Source organism: Emys orbicularis, chromosome 3, assembly GCF_028017835.1.
Source record: "Emys orbicularis isolate rEmyOrb1 chromosome 3, rEmyOrb1.hap1, whole genome shotgun sequence".
In the NCBI taxonomy this organism is placed as follows: Eukaryota; Metazoa; Chordata; order Testudines; family Emydidae; genus Emys; species Emys orbicularis.
In genome coordinates, this window is record NC_088685.1 from 161,274,175 (window position 1) to 161,297,311 (window position 23,137).

At 41.2% G+C, this 23,137-nt stretch overlaps 1 protein-coding gene across 4 annotated transcripts in view; it reads right to left on the bottom strand.

The window, feature by feature from the left end:
- Positions 1–23,137, bottom strand: part of CDC42BPA (CDC42 binding protein kinase alpha) — a 323,508-nt gene that overhangs the window by 67,083 nt on the left and 233,288 nt on the right. For all 4 annotated transcript variants that reach the window (XM_065400287.1, XM_065400286.1, XM_065400285.1 and 1 more), the window contains exons 16-19: positions 14,580–14,685; positions 12,096–12,220; positions 2,675–2,780; positions 1,888–2,036 (exon numbers count right to left, since the gene is read on the bottom strand). In XM_065400287.1, coding sequence (XP_065256359.1) covers positions 1,888–2,036; positions 2,675–2,780; positions 12,096–12,220; positions 14,580–14,685 — 486 coding nt within the window. The remainder of the gene's footprint in view (positions 1–1,887; positions 2,037–2,674; positions 2,781–12,095; positions 12,221–14,579; positions 14,686–23,137) is intronic.

The following is a 23,137-nucleotide window of genomic DNA, read 5'->3' on the forward strand; positions in this document are numbered from 1 at the left end:
TATGAACAACTGTGAGAACCCATGCCCTGGGAATGAGAAGAAAAGACCACATTTAAAAATAAACATAAAACAGATCATTTCATTTGCTAATTCATTAAGTTGGTGCTGCTCAGAGACTGTACATTGAAAGTTTTTTCTGTTCAGTTATTAACAAAGGAGACCATAAAAACATTTTGGTAATATAATGCTCAGCTTAGTTTTCTCCTTACGAATTCTCTGATTCACAATCAAATAAATATTATTACTATACAATTCTACAATACTTTTCATCCAACGAGCTCTAAGCACTTTTCAAATGCTAGTTATTCCTCTATCTTAAGGGTTTCATACTGCTGCTTTTTAAGATAGGTAAGCTGAGGCTCAGAAAAATTGATTAGTCCCAAAACACACAATGAGTCAGTAATAGAGTCAAGCATGGAGCTCCGAAGCTCTGCTCCCCAATTCTAGTCACTTGATTGCACTGCCTAAACATTCAAGGACTTTTTTCTTCTATGAACAGGTTGATCGAAAACATGAAGAGGTCCAATTTCAAATTGATGTGCATGTTTTTACTCCTTAACTGTCATTAGTGTTACTGGGAATTGAGTGGCTAAACGCCTTGTACAGTGAGTTGAAGGTATACACTCATACCCATCACACACATTAAAAATAATTTTTGCCACAAATCACATGACTTCTCATCTCCAACCTCCCTATCAGATCCAGCTAAGGCAGAAAAATCATCACTTCTCTCTCATTTTGTGATTCACACATCAGTTCTTTATTCCATTCCCCACTACTGGTCCTTTCCATGTCTTATGTCTACTGTTTAGGTGCCTAGATACTGTACTACAGTGACAGGCATATTATGGTATAAATGCTTTATACAGAGACTTCAACAGACAGGTTCATGCACATGTCTAATCTCCTTGTTTAGAGAAAAGGAATTCAAAGGCTTCTAAAAGTTACCAGTATGATACCTTTAAAACACACCACAGGGCATTTTTTCCAGTAGGACAGCCCAGGAAACTGAAGTCCGCTACTTTCCAACAGAATAGGGGCAGCATGGATAGTGGCAGTGCACATTTCTCTTACAATGAGCTCAGTCCTGAGTTGGAGGGATCACTTTTAGGGATAAAAAAAGCTGTTCAGCCCTCATGCTTGCTCTGTCTTTAACCTCTCTGCTCAGGCTACCAACAAAGGAAATAATCAGTACCAATTTCAGTGGTGGCTGTTGTGATGTGAGTGTTTGAACTGGACTCATGCCACCAAATTTATTTTCACAGGCTGCCAAGAAACCTTCTATGGTACCAGCATTTGGTAACTTCTAACCTTGGCTGGATTACAACTGATGACCTACAAGTGAAATGCCCCATTATTCCCAATTACTAATCCTCTGCTTTGGCCAGTCCCCCTAATCAAATAAATTTTGAAATTGAAGTGAAGCAGGGATTAGTGAAGCAGGGAAGAAAAGAATTCTTAAATCTCAATAGGCAGGCTTTATTCCTGTACAAATCAACATGCAAAAATTGATTTTGTCCATCCAATCCAATAAACCTGTCAATGGAGTAGAAAGGAATATATGTTTTGAGATAGACAAACAACAATTGCCTGTTACTCAGCCCCAAAGTTGTAAAATGTTTGTGGGAGAAATTATTTGATGTATGAAAAAGTGCCATCTGAAAGTCTAGAGAGAGAGCTCCAGTTTTTCATAGTACCTTTTCAGTTACTCACAGAATACAAAAGAATACGGTCTTGTTTTTAGGTACAGCTATAAGAAATGAACATACCATTCATTATCAGATTTTGACAGACAAGATATTTAACACTTATAACTAAATGTTCTCTCCCCAAAAGGTCTTTGGCAAGCTACCATAGTGAAGTTCCATCAGAACCATTCAGTCTCACCATTCTGTAGAGATGCTGGAAGCTTTAACTTTATTTAACTCATCTTGAATGGCCTGTTTGGCTCGGATTTCTGCATCAAGGGCTGACTGCAGTTCCAGCCTTGCTGACATATCCAGTTTAGCAAAGCGGCGCATCTTCCAGGGCATGTCCTATTAAAAACAAAACAAACAACCCAGAGAGAATGCAATTAATTTCAATATTATTACTTATTATTATTATTATTATTATTAGAAGTAGTAGTAGTAGTCGTCCTCAGCCTATTATGTTCTTGATGTGAGAGCTCATCAGTTCAAAAAGGATTTTGGAAAGTCCCCGAATACATCATCTCTTTTTTCTCAAGTTCTAAAAGAGGAAGATGACTGCCCCATGCTTTCATACTCTCACAACTTTGTGAACCATAGTCATTTACATGCATGGATTTGAATGGCAACAATGATAAGACTCACAGAAGGAAATGGCTCCTTCAAAGAGAATACTTTCCATGATGTGACAGTGCGGATCTTTTTCACCTCTGCAGTTTTATGCAAACATCTTTTCAATACATTAATACAAGATTGTCTGTAACCATCTAAACAAAATTACACATAAAATCCCATTATAGAAGAGGTGCCATTCTATTAATTGACAACAATTAAATTGTGGTGGTCACTTAATAGGAAAGAAAAGTCCCTAAACTTGCAAGATGTCATGAGACAGCCTCTTTAGATAAATTAATACTGAATGCAAAAAGTCATAATTAATTTTTTTTTTACAAAATGTTTTTTGGTATGTTAAGTGTGATCCTTACGGTTGCTCTTGCACCCAAACTGGAGTTCCGCAGAGCCTCTAGTTCTTCTGTCATTTTAGAGGCCAAGGCTTGTAGATACCCTCGAGCATCCTTTTCATCACTCACCCTAAGCACACAAAAAAAAAAAAAATTAAATGAAGGAACTATTAATTTAAAATAAACAAGGCAACCTCACTAATTGTAAAGGCTAAACCTTTTGCTACTTTGCACAGTTAAATTATACAATATGTGCTACAAAGACAAAATGAAGATAAAGAAACCAAATATCAAAACTTAAGAAAGCAAATAATAAATATCTGTCATGACCAGCATCATCTGACCAAAATATAGATTGTAACAACGAAATGTAGCAGTTTATTTTTAGATAGCAAGTTAAAAATTAAATATGCTACCACAAATTAACAGTTAGAGCATCCAAGCAACATCAGGATTAAAAGTTGTCTTTCTAATCCTTCTAAGATGTTATCATAACTGACTGCATTAGTGACATTAGACTCTTCCCCCAGTTCCTATTTAATAACTGTTTCTTGCAGTAGTTTATTAAACAGCCTAAGTGAGATGAGAGCATCTTATTCCCTGAATTTGCCTTCCATAAAGACATGCCTTCTGGTTCTGATCATGTCAACAAGAGTCTCCAAATTTCCTGCTCTTTGAAGATAAGAGCTTCACTACATCTTCCAAAAGACAAGGTTGTATTTCAGACTCCACTCTCCACAGCCAGGTGAATCAAATTCTGTATCATCAAAGCCTACCCATGTTGTAGATAAGCAGGTCCCAGAAGGGATCAAAGCTAGTTTGTCACACCCCAACTGGTAACCCGGATGGAAAGGGCCACTGACTTTGAACATACAAATATATTTTGGCAGGAACATCCCCCAAGCAGTGGTCCCTAAATTCTGTAATGACAGTAATTTTTAGGGAAGGAGGAAATCTTGTTCCTCTATCCTACTTATCTCTCCGTTTCGCCTCATATTACTGTTTATTACATCCCAAGTATTTTGGACCTGGAGAGAGACCGTGATCTAGAATGGTAAATCTGTTACCTGGCAATTTCATTTCTGTGAAATCTCTCTCAGCCATCCCATCGAAGATAAGTCCTTTGGGTACCCACACAGTGGCTTCTTCAGGGTTCATGTACATGGTTAATATGGTTGAATAAAGCATTATTGCTAAGAAGTTTAGGTTTATCCTACTAATAAGAATTTAGTGTTTCAATACAGCTTTGGAAGTACGCGTTAGGAGTGAGGAGACAGAAGGGACAAGTACCGGAGTGCCATGGACAAGTCTGAGCTCCCGCCAGTATTTGCAGGAATAGAGGTGCAACTCAAATTTTTTGGCCTGAGAGAGAGGTCATGATCCATGACCTAAATAAAAAAAACCATGTTTTTTCCCCCCAGGTTATTTGGGTCATGCCGTACCCAAGGTGGCCTGTCCAACTCTGTTTCCCGTGTCCAGTGAACACCATCATGAATTAAGTGAGGCAGTAATCATTATGAGATTTTCACATGTGGCCTTGGAGTCCCATCGGGCTTGATATCAGCAGGGTTTCCTGCACCCTTCCCTCTGCTGGAAAAGTTGTTACTGACATCTGTGGAATATAGCAAAGCTCTCCGACTGAACAGTCTAGCAGCTCATTCTTGCCTATACTCCAACATCCTGAGATGTGATAAGACTTGATTGATGGGGAAACCATTTGGTTCCCATCATTTTTTTGATTTCCTTGGCAGATTGATAGTATCTGACTTCCTCTTCTGCTGCATCTGGGAAGACTTTTTCTTTGTATTCAAAACAAACTGTGATATTGACCATCAGGGCTGTCCCATCCTTGGCATATACAAGGTCTGGTTTTCTTAGTTCGCCTTCAGCAGTGTGCAGTTTTGGTTTCTGATATACAACCGACTCAAGCTTTCACATTTCTTTTACCAAAATCTCACACAATTTATTATGCCTTTTTATGTGGACATCGTCCCAAAGTATGAGATAGAGATTCATATTTAGCAGAACAGTGTCTGCATTTCATGACTGAATTGTTTTTTCCACGCCCTGGGTATTCCCTGGTGGGATATATGTTTGCATTCAGTTTCAAAGCCATTAGGAATTGGCGTTCTGTGAAACCCTGATGATAGCTCATCCAGTCATCGCTGATCGTATCATTGCGGAAATGTTCGATTCCACTACCTTGGCATGGTGGTTCCTTCCACTGGGAGAATTCTGCATCTCTCCAGTTACAGGGATTGGGTACTTGACCCTGGGACCTGGCCTCTCCCACTCATTTAGTGTTTCATGGATGCTCTGTAGCATTCTGTTATTGTCAAAGAACAGAACTGGGTCTGTTATTGCAAGTACCACTTCTACCTTCCCACCTGCTGCCAGGCACAGTTTGCTGAACTCATCCTCAATACCACTAGTCAATGCAATACTCCGAATTGTCTCATCTATGGAGTGTGCAATTCTATGTAACTATCTTGCCTGAACAGATGGTATGAGGCTAGCAAGTCTCATCACTCCCAGTCTCCCATTTCTGGATCTGGCATAAATGAATCTACTGCAGGTAGATGAAGCCACCAAATGATGGCCCTCCTAATGCTGTCACTGAGGGAAGAGCATAGGGTTCTCTTACAATTGGTGTGGTCTGCCAGATAGATAATTTGTGGCACGGTGAAGATTTTCAGTATGTCCAATTTTTGCGAAGGCCTGAGAAGTGCCCTGTCGATCCTCTTGAGCCAGGTGTCAAGTTTATCGGATAATGCTGATTTGGAGAACCCGATCTACAGATCAACCTTTACCCCCAAGGTATTTCTCAGACTTGCCTGGTCTTATCATGTTCAGCCCGTCTGTGTCAATCTTCCATGCATGGGCGGTGGGTGAACTCCCGCTTTGGGGACGCTAGCCCACCGGCCCACCCCTTCCACCCAAGGCCCTTTCCCCCACATGCTGGAGCCCCGAAACCCCATCCCCCAAGAGGAGAAGCCCTGAGGGGCCCCCCATGACTGGAGGAGCCCTGGTCCACCCGTCCGCCCCAGCTACAGTGGGCCGAGCCGCTGGCCTCCCTGATCCACCGCCCCCCATCCCCAGAGCGCCGGGCCGAGCTTCCGGCCCCCCGGAGTGCCAGGCCAGCCCCAGCACCAGGCTGACCTGCCGTTCCCCCCGCTCCTGATGAACCCCCCAGCCGAGTCGCCGCCCCCCCGAGCTCTGGGCTGAGCCACTTGCCCCCCCACCTCCTTATCCACAACCCCCCGCCAGAACCAGGCCAGCCCCAGCGTCAGGCCGAGCCGCCCCCCCAACCTCTGGCAGCCTGCCCAGCCGAGCCATCACTCCCCCCCCCAAGTGTTGGGCCAGCCCCAGCACTAGGCCGAGCCGCCAGCCCCCCCACCTCTGAAGGCACTCCCCCAGCCAAGCTGCTGGCCCCCACCGACAGCACCAGGACAAGCTGCCAGCCCTCCGAGCGCCAGACCCCCCTGCCCCGAAGGCCCCCACCTGGCCGAGCTGCCGGACCCAGCACCTGGCCGAGCCTCCTCACTTCCCCAGTCACCAAGGAAGAGGGACGCGCCGAGTGTCATTTGTTTGAATGCCTTAAGGATTTTGTTCTATGGTATGTGGAAGAACACCTCTGTCGCAGATTGCAAGTGATACGTGAGATTAAAAATACACAGATGTTAAATAATCACATTTTCTTATTTTTGTTACTAATTTAAAACAAAGAATTTAAAGACCCAGTTTGCTTGTCACTGTTTATGAAGTCTGTTTACCCTATGCATTTCCCTCAGCTCAGACAGTGAAAATGATTTCAGTCATTTGTTTTATGTTGGCTGCACTTTCTGGTTTTTAGTGTTGCAAAGTTGGGACTGCAAAAATGGTAGGAGAATGTTTAAGAGAAAGTGTTTCAGTTGAAGCTTAAATTGTTTTAAAATTTTTGTTTTTAGAAAAATCTATATTTAAGGCCAAGGTTTGAGTGGATATCATCCCTTGGATCAGAAAATAGCTAAAGTTAAAGAGGAAGATAAATATGAAATATTTACTCCAATCTAGTGCCCTGCTATCCCTCTGATAACCAGTAGGTGGCAAACAGCTCACAATGATTCGACCATCTTCAAACTAGTGTTGTGTGACCTCAGAAGCTCTTGAACTTGTTTTAGGCCTAATAGAGACCTGTCAAAGTCTTAATCTCCCAGGTCTCCCATTTCTTCCCGCAGTCCCTTAACAAATGTAGATTCTCTTGGATCTACTGAATGCACCTTCTTTCTCTTTTACTAAACAATTTGATTACCAATCTTTTTTCATATATAACAATGTCCCTTTTACACTGCTTGGACCAGCAAGTCTTTTTTTTTAATCATTTCATTTTCTTAAAAGTAAAAAAGAACAAGGGTTTGATTTATACCTATCAATCCAAGAGAATTTGGGAAAATGGAGAGAGTAAAAACTTTTGTGAGGTAAAGTTTCACTTCTTACCTCAAAAATAATACATCTGAGAAAATCTTTTCAATAGTGATATTTTAAAATTCTATTACTCTTACACTTTAAATGAATTAGCAAAACTTCTGCTGAGATTCAACTTCCATTCAGACTCCTAAAGCCTGTTCCATAATGCATGCATGCTTTCTACTGAGAACAATGGGGTTTGAGATTCAAGTAGTTGCTTTGGGACTTTTTTCCCTTTTACTTTTGACAAAATCTTTATAAGTCCTGAAAACACATATTAGGACTGAGTGCTTGGTTTCTAACTAATAGCATCCAGACTGCACCACAAATGTCAGGTAAATCTTCTAGTTATTATTTGTATTACAGTAGTATCTACACACCCCAACTGAGACTGACACCCCATTGTGCTAGATGCTGTACAAAGAGTAGGAGACACTACCTACCTCAAGGAGCTTACAATATAGACAGACAAGATAGATCAAATGTGAGACAAGTATTGTTCCCATTTTACAGATAGAGAACTAAAGCACCAAGATATTAAGTGACTTGTCCAAAGTTACAAAAAATAAATAAATCTGCAGTTGAGCCAGGAACTGAACCCAGATTTTCTAAGGTTCACTCCACCTGCTTTCTCTTTGATTGAATGTGTTTTAATGAGAAATCAAAGAAGTCCTGAGCTGGGTGAACTAAACATTTTAAATACAAGCCTTACCCTTCTTCCCAGAGCATATCTTGAGTTTCAATGGGAGAAAATGAATGAAAAGTTTGACATTCTAAAGTCTCTGGTCTCCTTCAAATACCATTTTACGAGTCCATAGGTACCTTTTAAATGAGGTAACCTGTCCCTATACTGAAAGTAAGAGGCTTAGGACAAAAGGCTTTCATTTTAATTTCAGAAGTAGAGAAAAGGCCACTTCTGATACCCTAAAGAACAGATTTACAGCAGAGAAAGTTTGCTATGTAATATTATGTGGAAGTTGAGATCTAGCTTTTGTAAAAATCTTTGTACCATACCTACATTTTTCTGAAGTAGTGCATATTTTCCAGTCCTTCACCAAGTACAGTGGAACCCTGATTATCCAATCTAATTGGGATCAGGGCAAGATCGGATAACCAAAAATCTGGATAAACCGGAGAATGGGTGGCAGAGCTCGAGTTGTCAGCCCCGCGCATGGCAGAGCTTGGGCTGACATCAGGAGCCCCAGCTGCTCGGGGCTGACAGCTTGAGCCCTGCCACTGTCAGCCCTGGGAGGCTGGTGGTTCGGATAATATGGAGAGCTGGATAATGGAGGCTCAGATAAATAGGGTTCTACTGTATAATTACTGATAATGAATACTAATAAATACACTCATGCTATACTGTACAGCACCTTTTAGCCAAAAGGCTCAAAGCACATTAAAAACTTCACATTAGAGAATTAAGCTTCTCACACCTGTGAGATAGATACAATACTCATGTTACAGGTGGGCTCACTAAGGCACAGACATATTAAGTGCCTTGCAAAGTCACTCAGTGAATCAACAGCACAGATTGCTGTTCATCGACTTTCTGCCACAGACCTGAAGTATAGTATCCCCGGCTATTTGAAAGTGTGGTGTTTAAAAGTGACTGCACTAGCATTAGATGTAATGAGTCCTTTTCCTGGTACGTAAGGGGAAAATTTATAGTTGACTATATAAGTCTCAGGTTTTCTTATTCTTGTCAAGGATTGGAGTGGTTTGAATAATATTGGCTTGTCAATCTAAGAACTCCATTAAGGGGCTGGATGGTCTGTGAAGGTCTATTGCCAGCATGTTAGAGTAAACAGGGGCAAGGGCAAGTTACAATTATTTGCATGCTATAACTACTGAGAGAGGGAAGAACACATTAGGATGGTTCAAGGAGGTATTAACTGTGAGTAAAGAGGTGAAATTAACAGAATAAATTGTGAGTTCAATACCAGAGCAGACTTCCTGACAGCGGTCACTATTAAATTGTGGCAAAGTGTCTCAAGGGAAGTGATGGAAATCCAACTGCTTGTGCTATTTAAAACTGGGCTGGAAATAATCCTGTAAATATTGTAGGGAGCAACAATGTATTGGCTGTGAAAATGGTCCAGGTGACCAGATAGGTGTTTCCTTTCTCTAATTTCTATGAATCTGTCATAACTTTAGCACTGAAGAAAGCTGCTGATTTACATCTTTTATTGAGGGGTGAGGAGCATGCTCGTAATTTAGACAGAAAACTATCAAATTTTTGGAGGCAGCTTACCACCCCACCTTCACTTCTGTCAGCTATGAGCTACTGTGGGTGCCATAATAAGAAACATGGAGACGTGGATTGAAACTGCTAGTGCCTAAGAAAAAAATTAAGAACTTGCAGATAGCCAAACTAGATCTGTTTTTTTGATTATGAAGTGATTATGTGATATTTTCCTCTCAAAACACATACAACTCCCACTGATGTTCAAGAGGACTCCAGGTATGTATGCAGAGGGATATATCTCCAACAGAGCATCTCATTTTAGTATGCAGCACAGAACTCTAAGGAGGAGAGAAGGATGCTACAAGATTATTTGAGTAACAAACAGAAGAGCAAAGGTACAAACAGCACAAATTGAGTAAAGACATGGTGGCTGAGCACTGCTGAATGAATGTTGTTGGGTGTCCTCAGGAAGGAAAAAAGAAAAAAATTCGAAGTTGTATAGCCATTAAGAATATAAATGTAAACAGGCTACCTGGGCCTCCTTACTGTTCATAGAAATGTGGAGCTGGAAGGGACCTAAAGAAGTCAAGTCCAGCCCCCTGTGCTCTGGCAGGACCAAATAAGCCTGGCCCATCACTGACAGGTATTTGTCCAATCTGTTTTTAAAAAACTCCACGATGGGATTCCACAATCTCTCTTGGAAGTCTATTCCAGCTTAACTACCGTTATAGTCAGAATTTTTTTCCTAATACCTAATCGAAATCTCCTTTGCTGTACATTAACCCATTACTTCTTGTCCTACCTCCAGTGAACATGGAGAACAATTGAGCACAGTCCTTTTTATAACATTCCTTAACATATTTGAAGACGGTTATCATGTTCCCCCTCAGTCTTCTTTTCTCAAGACTAAATATGCCCAGTATTTTTTTTTTCATTCCATTATGCTCTATGTTCCTACGTAACTCCTTTTGTATTTTTGGAAAGGCATACCGTTTAGCAAATAGGATGTCTAACTTTGGTTCTAAAAGTGTTATAGTTTAAATACCATTGATGTTTTGTTTTCCTTAAAAAAACAAACAAACATACTTTCAGACTAGACAGTTTTCTTTGGGTCTGACCTGATTATTTGCATTCATGCCACTATCATAGGTCTCAACAACAACAAGAGTGGTACTTCTTCAAAAACATTAACATAGTAAAAAAAGCCAACAGAGAAGGACAGGAGGGAGGAGAGGAGAAATAATGGCTTGCTTGATAATTATATGCAAAGGTTTTATCCATCTAAATGGTCAAGTAAAACAATACACAACTATGGCTGACTTTTCTTCCTTCACAGCTCTCAAGTGTTGGTTTATGAAGGCTTTGGATAACACGCTAATCCCCTATTGGGTTTGGTTACTCTGACCATTTAACTAGATCACCATACCTTTTGTTTTAAAAAAGCAACCCCCAAAAACTGATATTTTATTTATAATGACCGAGCTTTTTCTTCTTCTGTTTTGATTTTAACTGTACAAATAGTTCTGATCAATTCTAAAACAACAGACTTCATCTGAATGGTTTTATTGCATTTCTGGTTTCTGTAATTCTGGCATCGAGTCTACTACACTCACATTCGTATGAGAAAATTGGAAATGTGACAAAGTGTTTGAAAAGAACATCCACAGATTAGGCTGATTTGATTTTTTTAATCTCTACCTCTGTGAAAACGATGCCTTCAGAGAATATGGACCTGACGACATGGGTCCAAATTATGTATATTCATGAAACAAACTACATTGCCTGGAAAATGTCCAGAGTTCCAGGGCCCGACTTTTTTTTCCGATAGGCATTGAGTGGCCATATTCAAAAACCAAAGCGTTTGTCCAAATATGGACAATAAATTACACTGATGTCAAAACGTTGTCAACCTAACCAGGTTTCCTTAAAAAGACAATGTTTACCCATTTTTGATTTGACGCGCAAAAAAAAAAAAAAAAAAAAAAAAAAAGTCAGATTGCTCAGCTGCTACAAGATGAGACAAAATGGGGGAAAAACAGCTTAAGAAATAACAACAAAAAAGTAGTGTAAGATACTGAAATCCACTCAAAGTGACTGAGATGTAGAAATGTTTGGATACAAATTGCTTTCACATAAGTTAATCATGACAATGGGCCAAAAAAGAAAAAATATTTGAAAATAAGTAATACCCAGCAAAATTTCTTTCCATTAACAGTTTAAACTCAGACTTGTATTTTCCCCTCAGTATTCTAGAAAGAGATAGGAACCATTATAAATACAACATGACAGTTTGATGACAGCATTATTGGGGGGTTCACTTCAATGAAACTTCTTACTTGTTAACACTAAGTGCTTGAGCTTTAGGAATTGTTGCTCTCTTGTAAAATTGCATATGAATTGCACTGAGTTTGTTTTACTCTGCCACACATAAACTAGCCCACAGTAGTCAGTATTGAAGGAAAAATTATACAAATCCTCCCAGCCTCCTTAGCCCCTTTTTGGAAGCGTGAGCTAATCACATGATTCCTTTCAACATTCTCCCAAAGCCACAAGTCACATCCAATGGCTAGGATTCTTTGGTGCTTAAACAGTTGCAGTTGTGAGGACAACTTTCACTCTTAAGGAGGAACAAGGTTTTCTAAACCCTGAACATAAGGAAACACCCAGGAAATAACCTAGCTCAAACCTAGACAGTTGTGAGATTGCACCAAGAGAGTCTGGGTTTCCTGATGCAACACACTTATGAAAATGCATTAGCAGCCCTACCCCACAACTGCCTTGTGACAAGGAGCTCTGCTGTGACTGGGTACTCACCACTGGATGATCTCAGTAATTTGGGCCTCCCAGTGTGCCACAGATTCCTTTTTATCTGCCAGGTCTCTCATTTCTTCTTCTAGCTGTCGGTTGTTCATACTTAGCCTCTCAAACATGGTGGTGAGCTGAAAGAGGATTTAAAAACCACATTTAATCTAAAAAGAGCTATGACTTAACCCTCTTGCTCACCTACCTGATCAAGGAGTTTTGCCTCCCTGTGCCACACCCCTGGGTGCCCACTTTAAAAATCTGTATCACCTATCAGAATAAACTGCACGTGACAACAAAGGCTGAAACATTTTCTTCTCATGTCCAAAGTTAGACACCTTGAGAATTACAATCTTGTGACATTTCTGACTTATCTTAGGGCTTGATCTTGCACAATATAGGTGTGTAGTGTTGCATGTAGAAGCACAACATTAAAAGTGTTGAGCAAGACAGAGAGTGCAAGAGAGTCCGATCCTGTCTTACAGCTCTGCTCTACAGCCACCAAGTTATTCCTGCTTAGCAGCAGGAGTGAGGCCTATGGGGAGGTCTTCACTACGGGGGGGGGGGGGGGGGGGGGTCGATTTAAGATACGCAAATTCAGCTATGCGAATAGCGTAGCTGAATTCGACATATCGCAGCCGACTTACCCCGCTGTAAGGACGGTGGCAAAATCGACCTCCGCGGCTTCCCGTCAACGGCGCTTACTCCCACCTCCGCTGGTGGAGTAAGAGCGTCGATTCGGGGATCGATTGTCGTGTCCCGACGAGACGCGATAATTCGATCCCCGAGAGGTCGATTTCTACCCGCCGATTCAGGCGGGTAGTGTAGACCTAGCCTATGAGGGGAATGTACCACTGTGTCTCCTCAGACACTCCCATTCTCTGCTCACCCTAATCCCTTTTTTACCTTGCACATTTATAGAGAGTGGGATTCATCTTGCAACTTACTACAATTCTCCAAGAGCTTTTCTACACAGAGCCGTTGCCAGTACAGCTATGCTGGCATAGCTATGCCAACAGAGCCTCCTAAAGTAGCATAAACCAGCAGGAGTTCTTCTGCCAACATAGCTACATACCACCTTTCTGAATGGCATTAGCTATGCTAATCCAAACACTCATCTGTTATCATAGTTGTGTCTATATTGGGGATTTTGCCAGCATAGCTAATGCAGCTTGGGTGTATAATTTTTTCACACTCCAAGCTGACAGCTATGCTTGCAAAATTTTGTGGTATAAACCAAGCCTAAATAGAGGAATATATCCAGTGGTTAACTTTCCTTTCCGCCATACAGGTTCTATTCACATGTGCACACCCTGCAAGATCAAGGCCATAATTGGTTTGTGTTAATATTAGGGATTAAGGACAAATTAGACTACATAATTATTTGTATAGGTCAAATTTGGACCAGAGACTATGCAGGCTTGAATCTACCATACAGTACCTGTATTTCTTTAAATACTGAATTATAACAGCAAATTGGAATGATGCAAAATTTAATCTATTTTGCTCTTTTTTCCCCAACATGATTATTAAATTGTATATTTATCAGTAAAACGTGTCTCCTCTATGGCCAACATCTGTAATTATATTTAAATAGGAGTCCCCTGAGCACTTTTTACAGGTTCTAATGATTTGTGATTATGAATGTTAATAGGTCTATCTAAAAAATTCACATATGTCATTTTGCAAGGCATAATGAAAATCTTTAACAGAATAAAGCAAAGTATAAAAACATCAAGGCCTCTAATCTTATAGTACTTAAAGCTACATCTATATAAAGGTCTACATTGTTGTGGAAATATTCTTAGTTTGTCCAGTATGGTAATTTAAAAATGTCTTCCATTATTTTTTAAAATACACATAAAAGCAACTAAAAAAATCAAGTGAACTTCTTGCTTTAGGTAACCTTTGCCAACCAGCAATGAACTGGAACAACCCAGTGAAAAATGAACATTAAAGAGATAACCTAGCTTAATTATTTTTTTGCACAATTTTTCTTTTCAACTCATCACATGGTAATGCTAACACAGCTGCCTTGTAATTTGTAGCTTTTTAAGATCTCAAAGTTCATCTTCCAAGGTAGAAATGACCAAGTCATTGCACAGTAATCTACATGCAAGTACATGTAAAGTAATCACATTATTGGTCAATTACATGGTTATTTGGGTCATGCAAGCAAATCATTATTGTTTTAATTTGGCTTAAGGAATTGTGACGAGTTTCTGTGAAAAAGCCATATAATCAACATAATTTAGGTTTTTTTTAAAAATACACTTAAAAGATCAGATAAGACTCGATTCCCTTCTCAAACCAAATGGGAGACACTCATGTGTAGGATCAGTTGAACTTCTGATATATCCTATATTAGAGATTACATGTTGGTTTCAGTTACTTAAAATGGGTCTTATCCATCTCTACTATGATCCTGTATTGTTGTCTTCATATAGGGTACTTAATGCTTGTAAAACTCTCCAGCTTCAGTCAAGCAACACTCACCTTATCAAGCTCATTTGAGAGCTTTTTGTTGTCCTCTGTTAGCAGAGTCTTCTCCCGTTCATACTTCTGTTTGAACTCTGTTTCAAACTCCTCTCTTTCACTTTGGCTAAGGTACAATATAAAATACAATAAGAAGTTTCATATACTGCAAACAATCCACTATATTGTTTGATTAAATGAATACTATAATGTGTGAGTATGTAAAGGCTCTAAAAATTAATATGTACAGCAGCTGAAAGTAAAAATATTAAACATATTATTAAAAATATTAACCCCCCTAAAATGTGAACAACATGATCTTCTTAGTATTAGGACAGCAAGTCAGTGTGTTTAGTGTTATCGTTAGACAAAATTAACCTTCCTTCACTGCAGGACTGCAGAGCCTCAGGAAACTAACATTTCTCAGTCTACTTGTAAGTACTTTATTCTTTGGGTAGATCTTCCAGATGCTCAGCAATTATAATTTTGCAGAATAAAAGATAGGAAAGGCATCACCACAAATTCAGACATTCACAGTTAAAGGTAAAACCTTCATATACCCTACTTTGTTAAAATGGCATTTTAATTTCCATATATCTCTGCACTTCCTGATCCCAGGCAGGATTAAAGGCAGAACTGCCAGAGATGAGACCTCGACCTAATAGCATGCCATGTGTGGAACAGTCATTGGACTGGCAGGATTAAACCAGTGATGAGAAAAGCTTCTGCTTACAATATTGCCAGGCTAATTTAGCAGACCTAAAAGGCCACTCATTGACGATTCACCCATCAGTATCAGTAAGAAGAGGATGGATCAATTGACCAACGGGGACACAATCATGACTGAACTGGAGACATCAATATCAGCAGATTCTCAAGCCTGTTCAGATGCTCATTCTGTGAAAAGCCTCAGGCTAGCTCCTGCTCCCTGCTTGCCTACTCAGGTGGGTTTTGTTCACCACAGAGGGAACACATGTAATATAATGCTGAATTAATCAACATTATCCTAACTGAAGGAATCCCTGTGGATTTGCAGGTGAATGATGCTGCTGTGGCCTTCTCTCCCTGCTAAATGGAGCACAATTCTCTCAGTCCGTGGGATCAGAAGAAGGGTAATACAATGCAGCAAAGCTACACTGCTCCTGCTCCCCCCCCCACACACTACCACCACCACCTCAAATCCACCCTTTTTGGATCGCCTACACTTGCAGAATTTCAGGAAGACCACTTCAGCGCAATGGTAGGTAACAAGGATGTACTTTACCAGTGGGCTAATTAGGCTGTGTCACACATAAATACTAGTTCAATAAATATCTTTGTTCATCTATTCAAATGCTTAGTAGGTACTCACTAAAAAGCCAGATAAAATAATCATCAAAAACTCTGTCCTGAAGTGTGTGAATTTAATTGCAAACAGGTCAGTGTTTCAGATTATGTGATGGGGAAATTATATCCTGGTTTTACTCTGTCTCTGAGAAAGAATTTGGCAAAGAATTATAACAGTTCTGCGAGAACATCCTTAAAAGCTGAGAGGCCGTCGGTGGCTATGCTGAGCCCATTTAATAGTATTCCTGGTTTGAATTTCTACTCCTAATTTGAAATTCATTTAATGTTTCAACCAGACTTTGAAATATAGTACACAATATTAGGTTAAGCTCTGAAATTGTTTGTTGTTAGGCATCCTTTGAAACATAACATTTCATTCTACCAGTGTACCATATTAATTATTACTGTTTAAACTCCAATTCTGAAATCTACCACCAATCCTTTCCCAGACTGGGCAATAGCCAGAAAAAGATTACAGCATTAGGGGAATGGATAATGAGTCTCGCTGCCATGTATGAGGAGCAGAATCAAGCCTAACTTCTCAAACAGTAGATTAAGCCTTAAAAAAAAAAAAAAAAAAAAAAAAAAAGAGTTTGGCTAACTCTTTTTGTTTAGTTTTGTGTGTTTATTGTTATGATTTGTTTTGGTTCCTATGAATTTTGTCTAATATTTGCTCTGTAAAGCCTTGATCATCACAGCCACTGTGCTGATGGGTTTTTAGGATTTCTGCCAACTCCTGTTTCTGGGGAGGGGAGAAAAGGGACAGGATACATAATTGACATGTTTTTAGTATTTGTAACTGAAGTTCTTAATTGCAATGGTGATAGTTAAGGCTGCAAGTTTGTCACGGAAGTCACAGATTCCGTGATTTTCCAGGATCTCCATGACTTCTGCAGCGGCCGGTGCAGCTGGTCTGAGGACCACCTGAACAGCTCGGGCAGCCCCTGGGCCAGCTGCACCGGCTGCTGCTGGGGCAGTCTCGGGCCACCCCCCCCCCAAAGCAGCAGGAGTTTGGGTGTGTGTGGGATGGGGCTCAGGGCTGAGGGTTGGGCGTGAGAGGGGGTGAGGGCTCAGGGGGGCTCCCCTGGAAGAGGTGACATGTCTCTCCCTCAGTTCCTAGCTCCACGCGCTGCCTCTGTCCGCAGGCACCGCCCCTGCAGTTCCTGGCCAATGGGAGCTGCGGAGCCCGCGCTTAGGCCGGGGGCAGCACGTGGAGCTAGGAGCTGAGGGAGGGACATGTCACCGCTTCCATGTAGTCATGAGGAGCCGGGTGAGGAGCCGCGAGGAGCTGGGTAGGGAGTCTGCCAGGCCAGCCAACACCCCCCACTCGCACCAGCAGGGGTCCCAGGCCGCTCCCCCCCCAAGCACCACTGGCCTGTCCCCCCACAAGCACCCGTGGCACCCGCCGGCCGCCCCCATAAGCACCCGTGGCATCCCCCCTCCAAGATTTAGTCAGGGGTATATAGTACAAGTTATGGACAGGTCATGGGCCGTGAATTTTTGTTTACTGCCCGTGACCTATCCATTACTTTTACTAAAAATACCTGTGACTAAAATGTAGCCTTATTGATAAGTCCCTATACCAGTAAATCAGACTGATCAGGGATGAGGCAAGGGAAGCAAAGGGAGGAGATAAAGAAATGTAATGGGGGAAAATGCAGCCTCAGAAATAAGAGGTAAATGGAAAGCTCCACCTACTGCCCTCAAGTATCTCCTTGACAAGCCTCGAATCCCTGTCTCAGAAAAGTGATGAAATCCACTGGCATACACCTTGGGCAGGGAAGAAGATCAAAATCTCTCTCTCCCATCAACCTTTTATTCTCCTCTAAACCTCAGCTGTCTATCTGCTCACAAGCGATAGAAAGTATACACATACACTAGATTGTCTTTTATTCTCAAAATAATTGTGAATGAGCCACAATAAACCAATGTAAAATACATCTTCTAAGACATCGTGTAACCCTTAACCTCATTACTGTGATTGTGGGGGAGGGCACAAATTATTTTATCTTGCTATTTTGAAACAACAAAAGGGGCCCTGAAGTCAAACTCAAACCTCCAACATTTGACAAACCTGTGTCACACCCTATACAAAACTGACTTATAAACCTCTATGCTCTGTAGTGTAAACCATCCATTAATTCACAGGTTCAGAAGAAACTTCTCCTAATGACAGTCTATTCCATATTGTCCAATGCAGGTTTCTTGTAGTTTCCTCTAAAATATTTGGTACGGATAACTGTCAGACACAGAATATTGGACTAGATGGATTACGGGTCTGATCTTGTATTCCTGTGTTCCAATGGTATAAGGCATCTGTTTCATGCCCTGGTAAATCACAAGTTATCACATCTTAGCATATTGTCATCAGTATGGAAAAAGTAGCATTTCTCTCTCCCTCTGAGACCTACGCACTTGGACTACTGGTACTAAGAAAACCTTATCTTTAGCAGTGGAGGGATCTGAAAAATAGTACCAATAATTGTTTTTAAAAAACGATGACTTTACGAAAGCAGTTTTTCTGAAAACACCTAACATATTCAGAATACTATGGTATAAAGCTCTTATTAGCTCTTGTGTGGAACAATCTACATAACTTGCTCTTTTCTTTGCCACTCATAAGTAATGCAGATGATAAAATCTTTCAGTCACATCTCAGCTTTTTGTTGTTTTTTTAAACACACAGGATCACACTTAAATACTGACAGTTTTTCATTTTTATGCAAGACCTGTTTTTTAATTTCCATTTTGGTACATGCTATGTTTTTAGAAATGTCTTTGTTTCAATAATCGAGATAGGTTCAGTATAAAACTTCCCAGGTGTTTCCTCATCCTTTGCAATACTGCTACCTAATGCCCCTTTACTATTGACAGAGGCTCAGAAAACTTTTTATGTCTGGTCATGAAAACAAAAAACATTGCAGGTAAAGAGAAAAATGAAATAAAGTTTTATAAACTAAAACAATGTGCTCTAAAGAAGACCACCAAATACTTAAAGTGGAGCAACAGCTTTAATTCTTCAGTTCCTAATATTTATGCTTCACTCATAAATCAGTGAGCTACTTCAGATCCAAGTCAGGTCAACTTTTTTCACTTACTAAGGCCCCAGTCATACATTAGTATCTGCTAGGGTAGATTTGTATCTCTGTGGAGTCCCAATGACTGCAATGGGACTCTACACGTGCCTGTTTTAGAAGAGCCTGGTGCAAGGTCAGGCCCTTGTAAAGAATGTTTTATATTCTTGAGGGCTGATCCTGTAAGATGCTGAGCCCTTCCTGTGCTGTGGGTCTTTGACTCCCACTGAAGGGTCAAGGCCCTTAATTTTGGATACTTGATACCTTTTTGTTCATGATTTTCACAGTCTTTCCTATATTACAAACATTATACACACACCACACACACAGTACCATTATATATATTATACATACTGTCCCATTCACGCTAGACTCCATTCACGTTCACTTTTTCTTTACAGAGATCTAAAAGATCCTGTTGGAACTAGATTTATAAACAGCAAACATGAAACAGAGTAACTTTATGAAACTGTTCAGCTATTATATTAGAATTGGGAATTTGATTACCTTTTGACTTTTGCAGCTGCACGACTTTGGGGTGTAACCCAATAAGTTCTCAAACCATGCAGAGTCAGGGCTGGTCAATATTTGGATGAGAAAGCTCCAAGAAAAACTTGGACAGGTTGTGGTGTTGGCGATTCATTATATGACGCTCCCCACTGAGTCAGTACTGAACTAACATGCCAACATGGTGTTAAAGGGTCACTATAGTATTCAGCTGACATCCATAACTCTATTTCGAATCACTAAAGATATGGTAGCCTTTTTTACATTTGTAGGGTTTCTGACCCCAGTATTTTGTCAAAACTTTAACTGTGATAGTGATAACATGCTACTTATGGAAACTATCCCTACCGTCTCAACTGGATGTTATTCTTCACTTCCTGTCCTAAAACAAAGGTATAATGTACCGACACACAATGGGCTGCTGCACATCTGTCTGAAAGATGGCTGTATTCCAGTAATAGTTGAAGTGATTCCTTTGCACATTTCCCTCTTATTGCATAAAACAATGCACTAGGGAAGAATTGCTCCCCCACATGTGCCCCCCACCCTTTTACAAGGCTTTTTTAAAAGTCATTTTTCATTTCATCCCACCTTCTACTATCAGCAGCAGATCAATAAAGGTAGGGGAAATATCCAGTTTTTATTAGAACTGGAGGATATCCATGGGGACAACAGAGATATTTCCTGTGGATCCCAGCTGCCTATACTTTTCTGAAATATAGCAGTCATCTCTGCTATCCTAAAAATCATTTGACCCTCTTCCACGCACCCCATCTATTTAGACATCACAACGTGTTAAAGCTGGAAACAAGAGCTACCATTGCTCAGGACAACAGGAATCTGCAATGTAGTCTGTTCTTTAACTTTGCTTTGAGAGGGGAAAAGGAAGGTTACTTAACTTATAGTAACAAGTTCTCTGAGATGTGTGGTCCTATGGGTATTCACTGTGGGTGCGTGCACATATGCTCTATGCACCTGAGACTGGAAGATTCTTCGCTAGCAGTGTCTGTTGGTCCACACTTGTGCCCTGCGCCTCCTTGTGCTCCGAACCCAGGGCATAAGGGGTGGCGCTGACGGACCACCTCTCCAGTTCCTATTCTACCACAAATCAACTAGGAAGGATCAAAAGGGGAAGGAAGGCAGGTAGTTCAATACACATTGGGACAACACATCTCAGAGAACTTCAGTTACTATAAGGTAAATAACCTTCCTTTCTTCTTAGAGCACTGGTCCCTATGTGTATTTCACGGTGGGTGGCTCACAAATAGTACTCACTGAGGAGGAGGGTGTGAGGAAGCATGCTGCATCACAGATTGCAGGACTGCTGTGTCGAAGGACGTATCTGCTGAAGAAGCTTGGACCAGTGTGTAATGTCTGGTAAAGGTATGCAGTGAGCTCCATGTCACTGCTCTATAGATTTCTGTGAGAGGTATTCACTGGAGAGAAACTATGAAAGTAGTATGTGCTCTAGTTGAATGGGTGCTCATACCCTGAGAAGGAGAGGTTTCCATTTGTTCCTAGAACAGCAGAATGCAGCCCAAAATCCACTTCCAGAGTCTTTAATCTACTCAGCAATAAAGATGAACATTCTCAGGGATTTTTAAAGGGTTTCATCCTTTACAGATAGAAAGCCAGGGCTCTATGTACACCCAGAGAATGGAGTTTTCTGTCCTCCTTGGTGACATGAGGTTTTGGGTAGAATACTGGTAGATGTATGTTAGAATTCAGAGGGAACCTTTGGGATGATCTTGGGGTGCAACTTCAGGGACTTTATCCTTATGAAACACCACAAAGGGAGAAAGTCTGCCAAAAGTGATGCAAGCTCACCTACTTTCCTGGTGGAGATGCTTGCTATTGGGAAGGTCACTTTCTTGGGTAGATGGAGAAGGGAGCAAGAGGCCAAAGGCTCGAAAGGTGGATTCATAAGAGCTGACAACACTTGGTTAAGGTCCCAATTAGGAGTTGGTGCTGATACTGGAGGAAAAGTTCTGAGAAGACCTCTCAAAAAAACTGGTTGTAGCATAGGTGATTACCAAGAAGTTGTCTATCAGAGGACAGAATGTGTTAATCACTGCCACATGTACACAAAATAAGCTAGTGGATGGGCTGGTGGATAAACTTGATTACTTCAGTGAGAGGAGATATGCCAAGATGGTAGTGATTGCAGAGTACAGCAAAAGTACATGGCGATTTTGGCACCAGATGGAGAACCTCTTCCATGTGGCAGTATATCATTTTTTTGTAGAAGCCTTTCTGGTGTTAGTGAGAATGGATTGTATTTCTGAGCACAAGCTCTCTAAGCTCACCGCCCATCCAAATACCAGGCTTTGAGGTGGACAGATGTTGGGTTGGGATGGCTGGTTTTACCTTTGTCTTGAGTCAGCCATGGTTGTAAGCTGATACATGGGTGTGTGGACATCTGGAAGTTGCTAGTGAACCAAAACTGTCTCCACCACCAAGTTGCCACTAGGATCATTGTTGATTTGTCCTGTTTGATCTTGTTAAGGACCCAAGGTAAGAGGGGAATAGTTGGGAAAGCATACATCAGTGGTTTTGACCATTGTACCAGGAATGCATCCCCTCTAGTATTGTGCACTTGAGCAGTAAAGGAGCAGTAGCTTGGACACTTCTTGTTTACCTGTGATGCAAAGAGGTCCCATGACAGGGACCCCCACTGCTGGAAGAAGTTCTGTACCATCAAGCTGTGAAGCTCCCACTCATGGTCCCTGTCGAAGTGTCTGCTGAGGCTGTCAGCTAAGGTGTTCATTACTCCAGAAAGTTGCACCTCTGACAGGTTGATCTGGGGTTGGATGCACCAACTCCATAGTTTGACTACCTCTGCACAAATTGGAGTGGACCTCGCTGCCCTCTCCTTATTTATGTAGAACTCTGTGGTCATGTTATCCAACATGACCAGAACATGTTGGGAATGTGCTAAAAACAGAAACCTTCTGCAAGCCTCATACCTTCCTTGAAGTTTGAGTAGACTGATGTGTAGCTGGGATTCTTTTTGGGCCCAAAAACTTGGTGCCACTTGGTTGCTCTGTGATGATTGAGACTGGTTTGTCTAAGGTATCTCTGTTCAGAGCATAAACCATGCATAACCACACCTGAAGGCAATGAAGGTGGAGCCTTATGTAGGGTGTTATGTATAGCAGGTGGCTCTGTGACCTAAAAGGATCCGATAGGAACAAGCTGTCAGTCGGAGTTGTGCAATGAGGTTCCTCATTGCGAGGAACCTGTCCTGAGTTAAATAGCCTTTGGCTGAAGTTGAGTCCGAAGTCACTGCAATAAATTCTGCATGGGTCTCCATTTGTTCTTCTTTTTGGGAAAAAGGAAGTATCTCGAATAGAAACTCTTCCCCTTGTGTTGAGGGGACATGGGCTCTATGGCTCCTAGCTGAAGAAGGTAATCTATCTCCTATCTGACAAACCTCTCATGAGAGAGGTCCCTGAAGAGGGATGGAAAGGAATTCTATTGTGTAGCCGGTGGAGATGATCTCTGGGACCCATCTGTCTGGTGTAAGATGTTGCTACATTGGAAAGAAGCAGAAGAGGCAGCCACCAAAGAAAATGTGGGTATCTGGCGATGTGGAGACTGGCTGGAGCTCTTTAAATGACTTCTTGACAGGGGGGTGCGGGTGAAAAATGGTGAGTATGCTGTCTGCTGTGG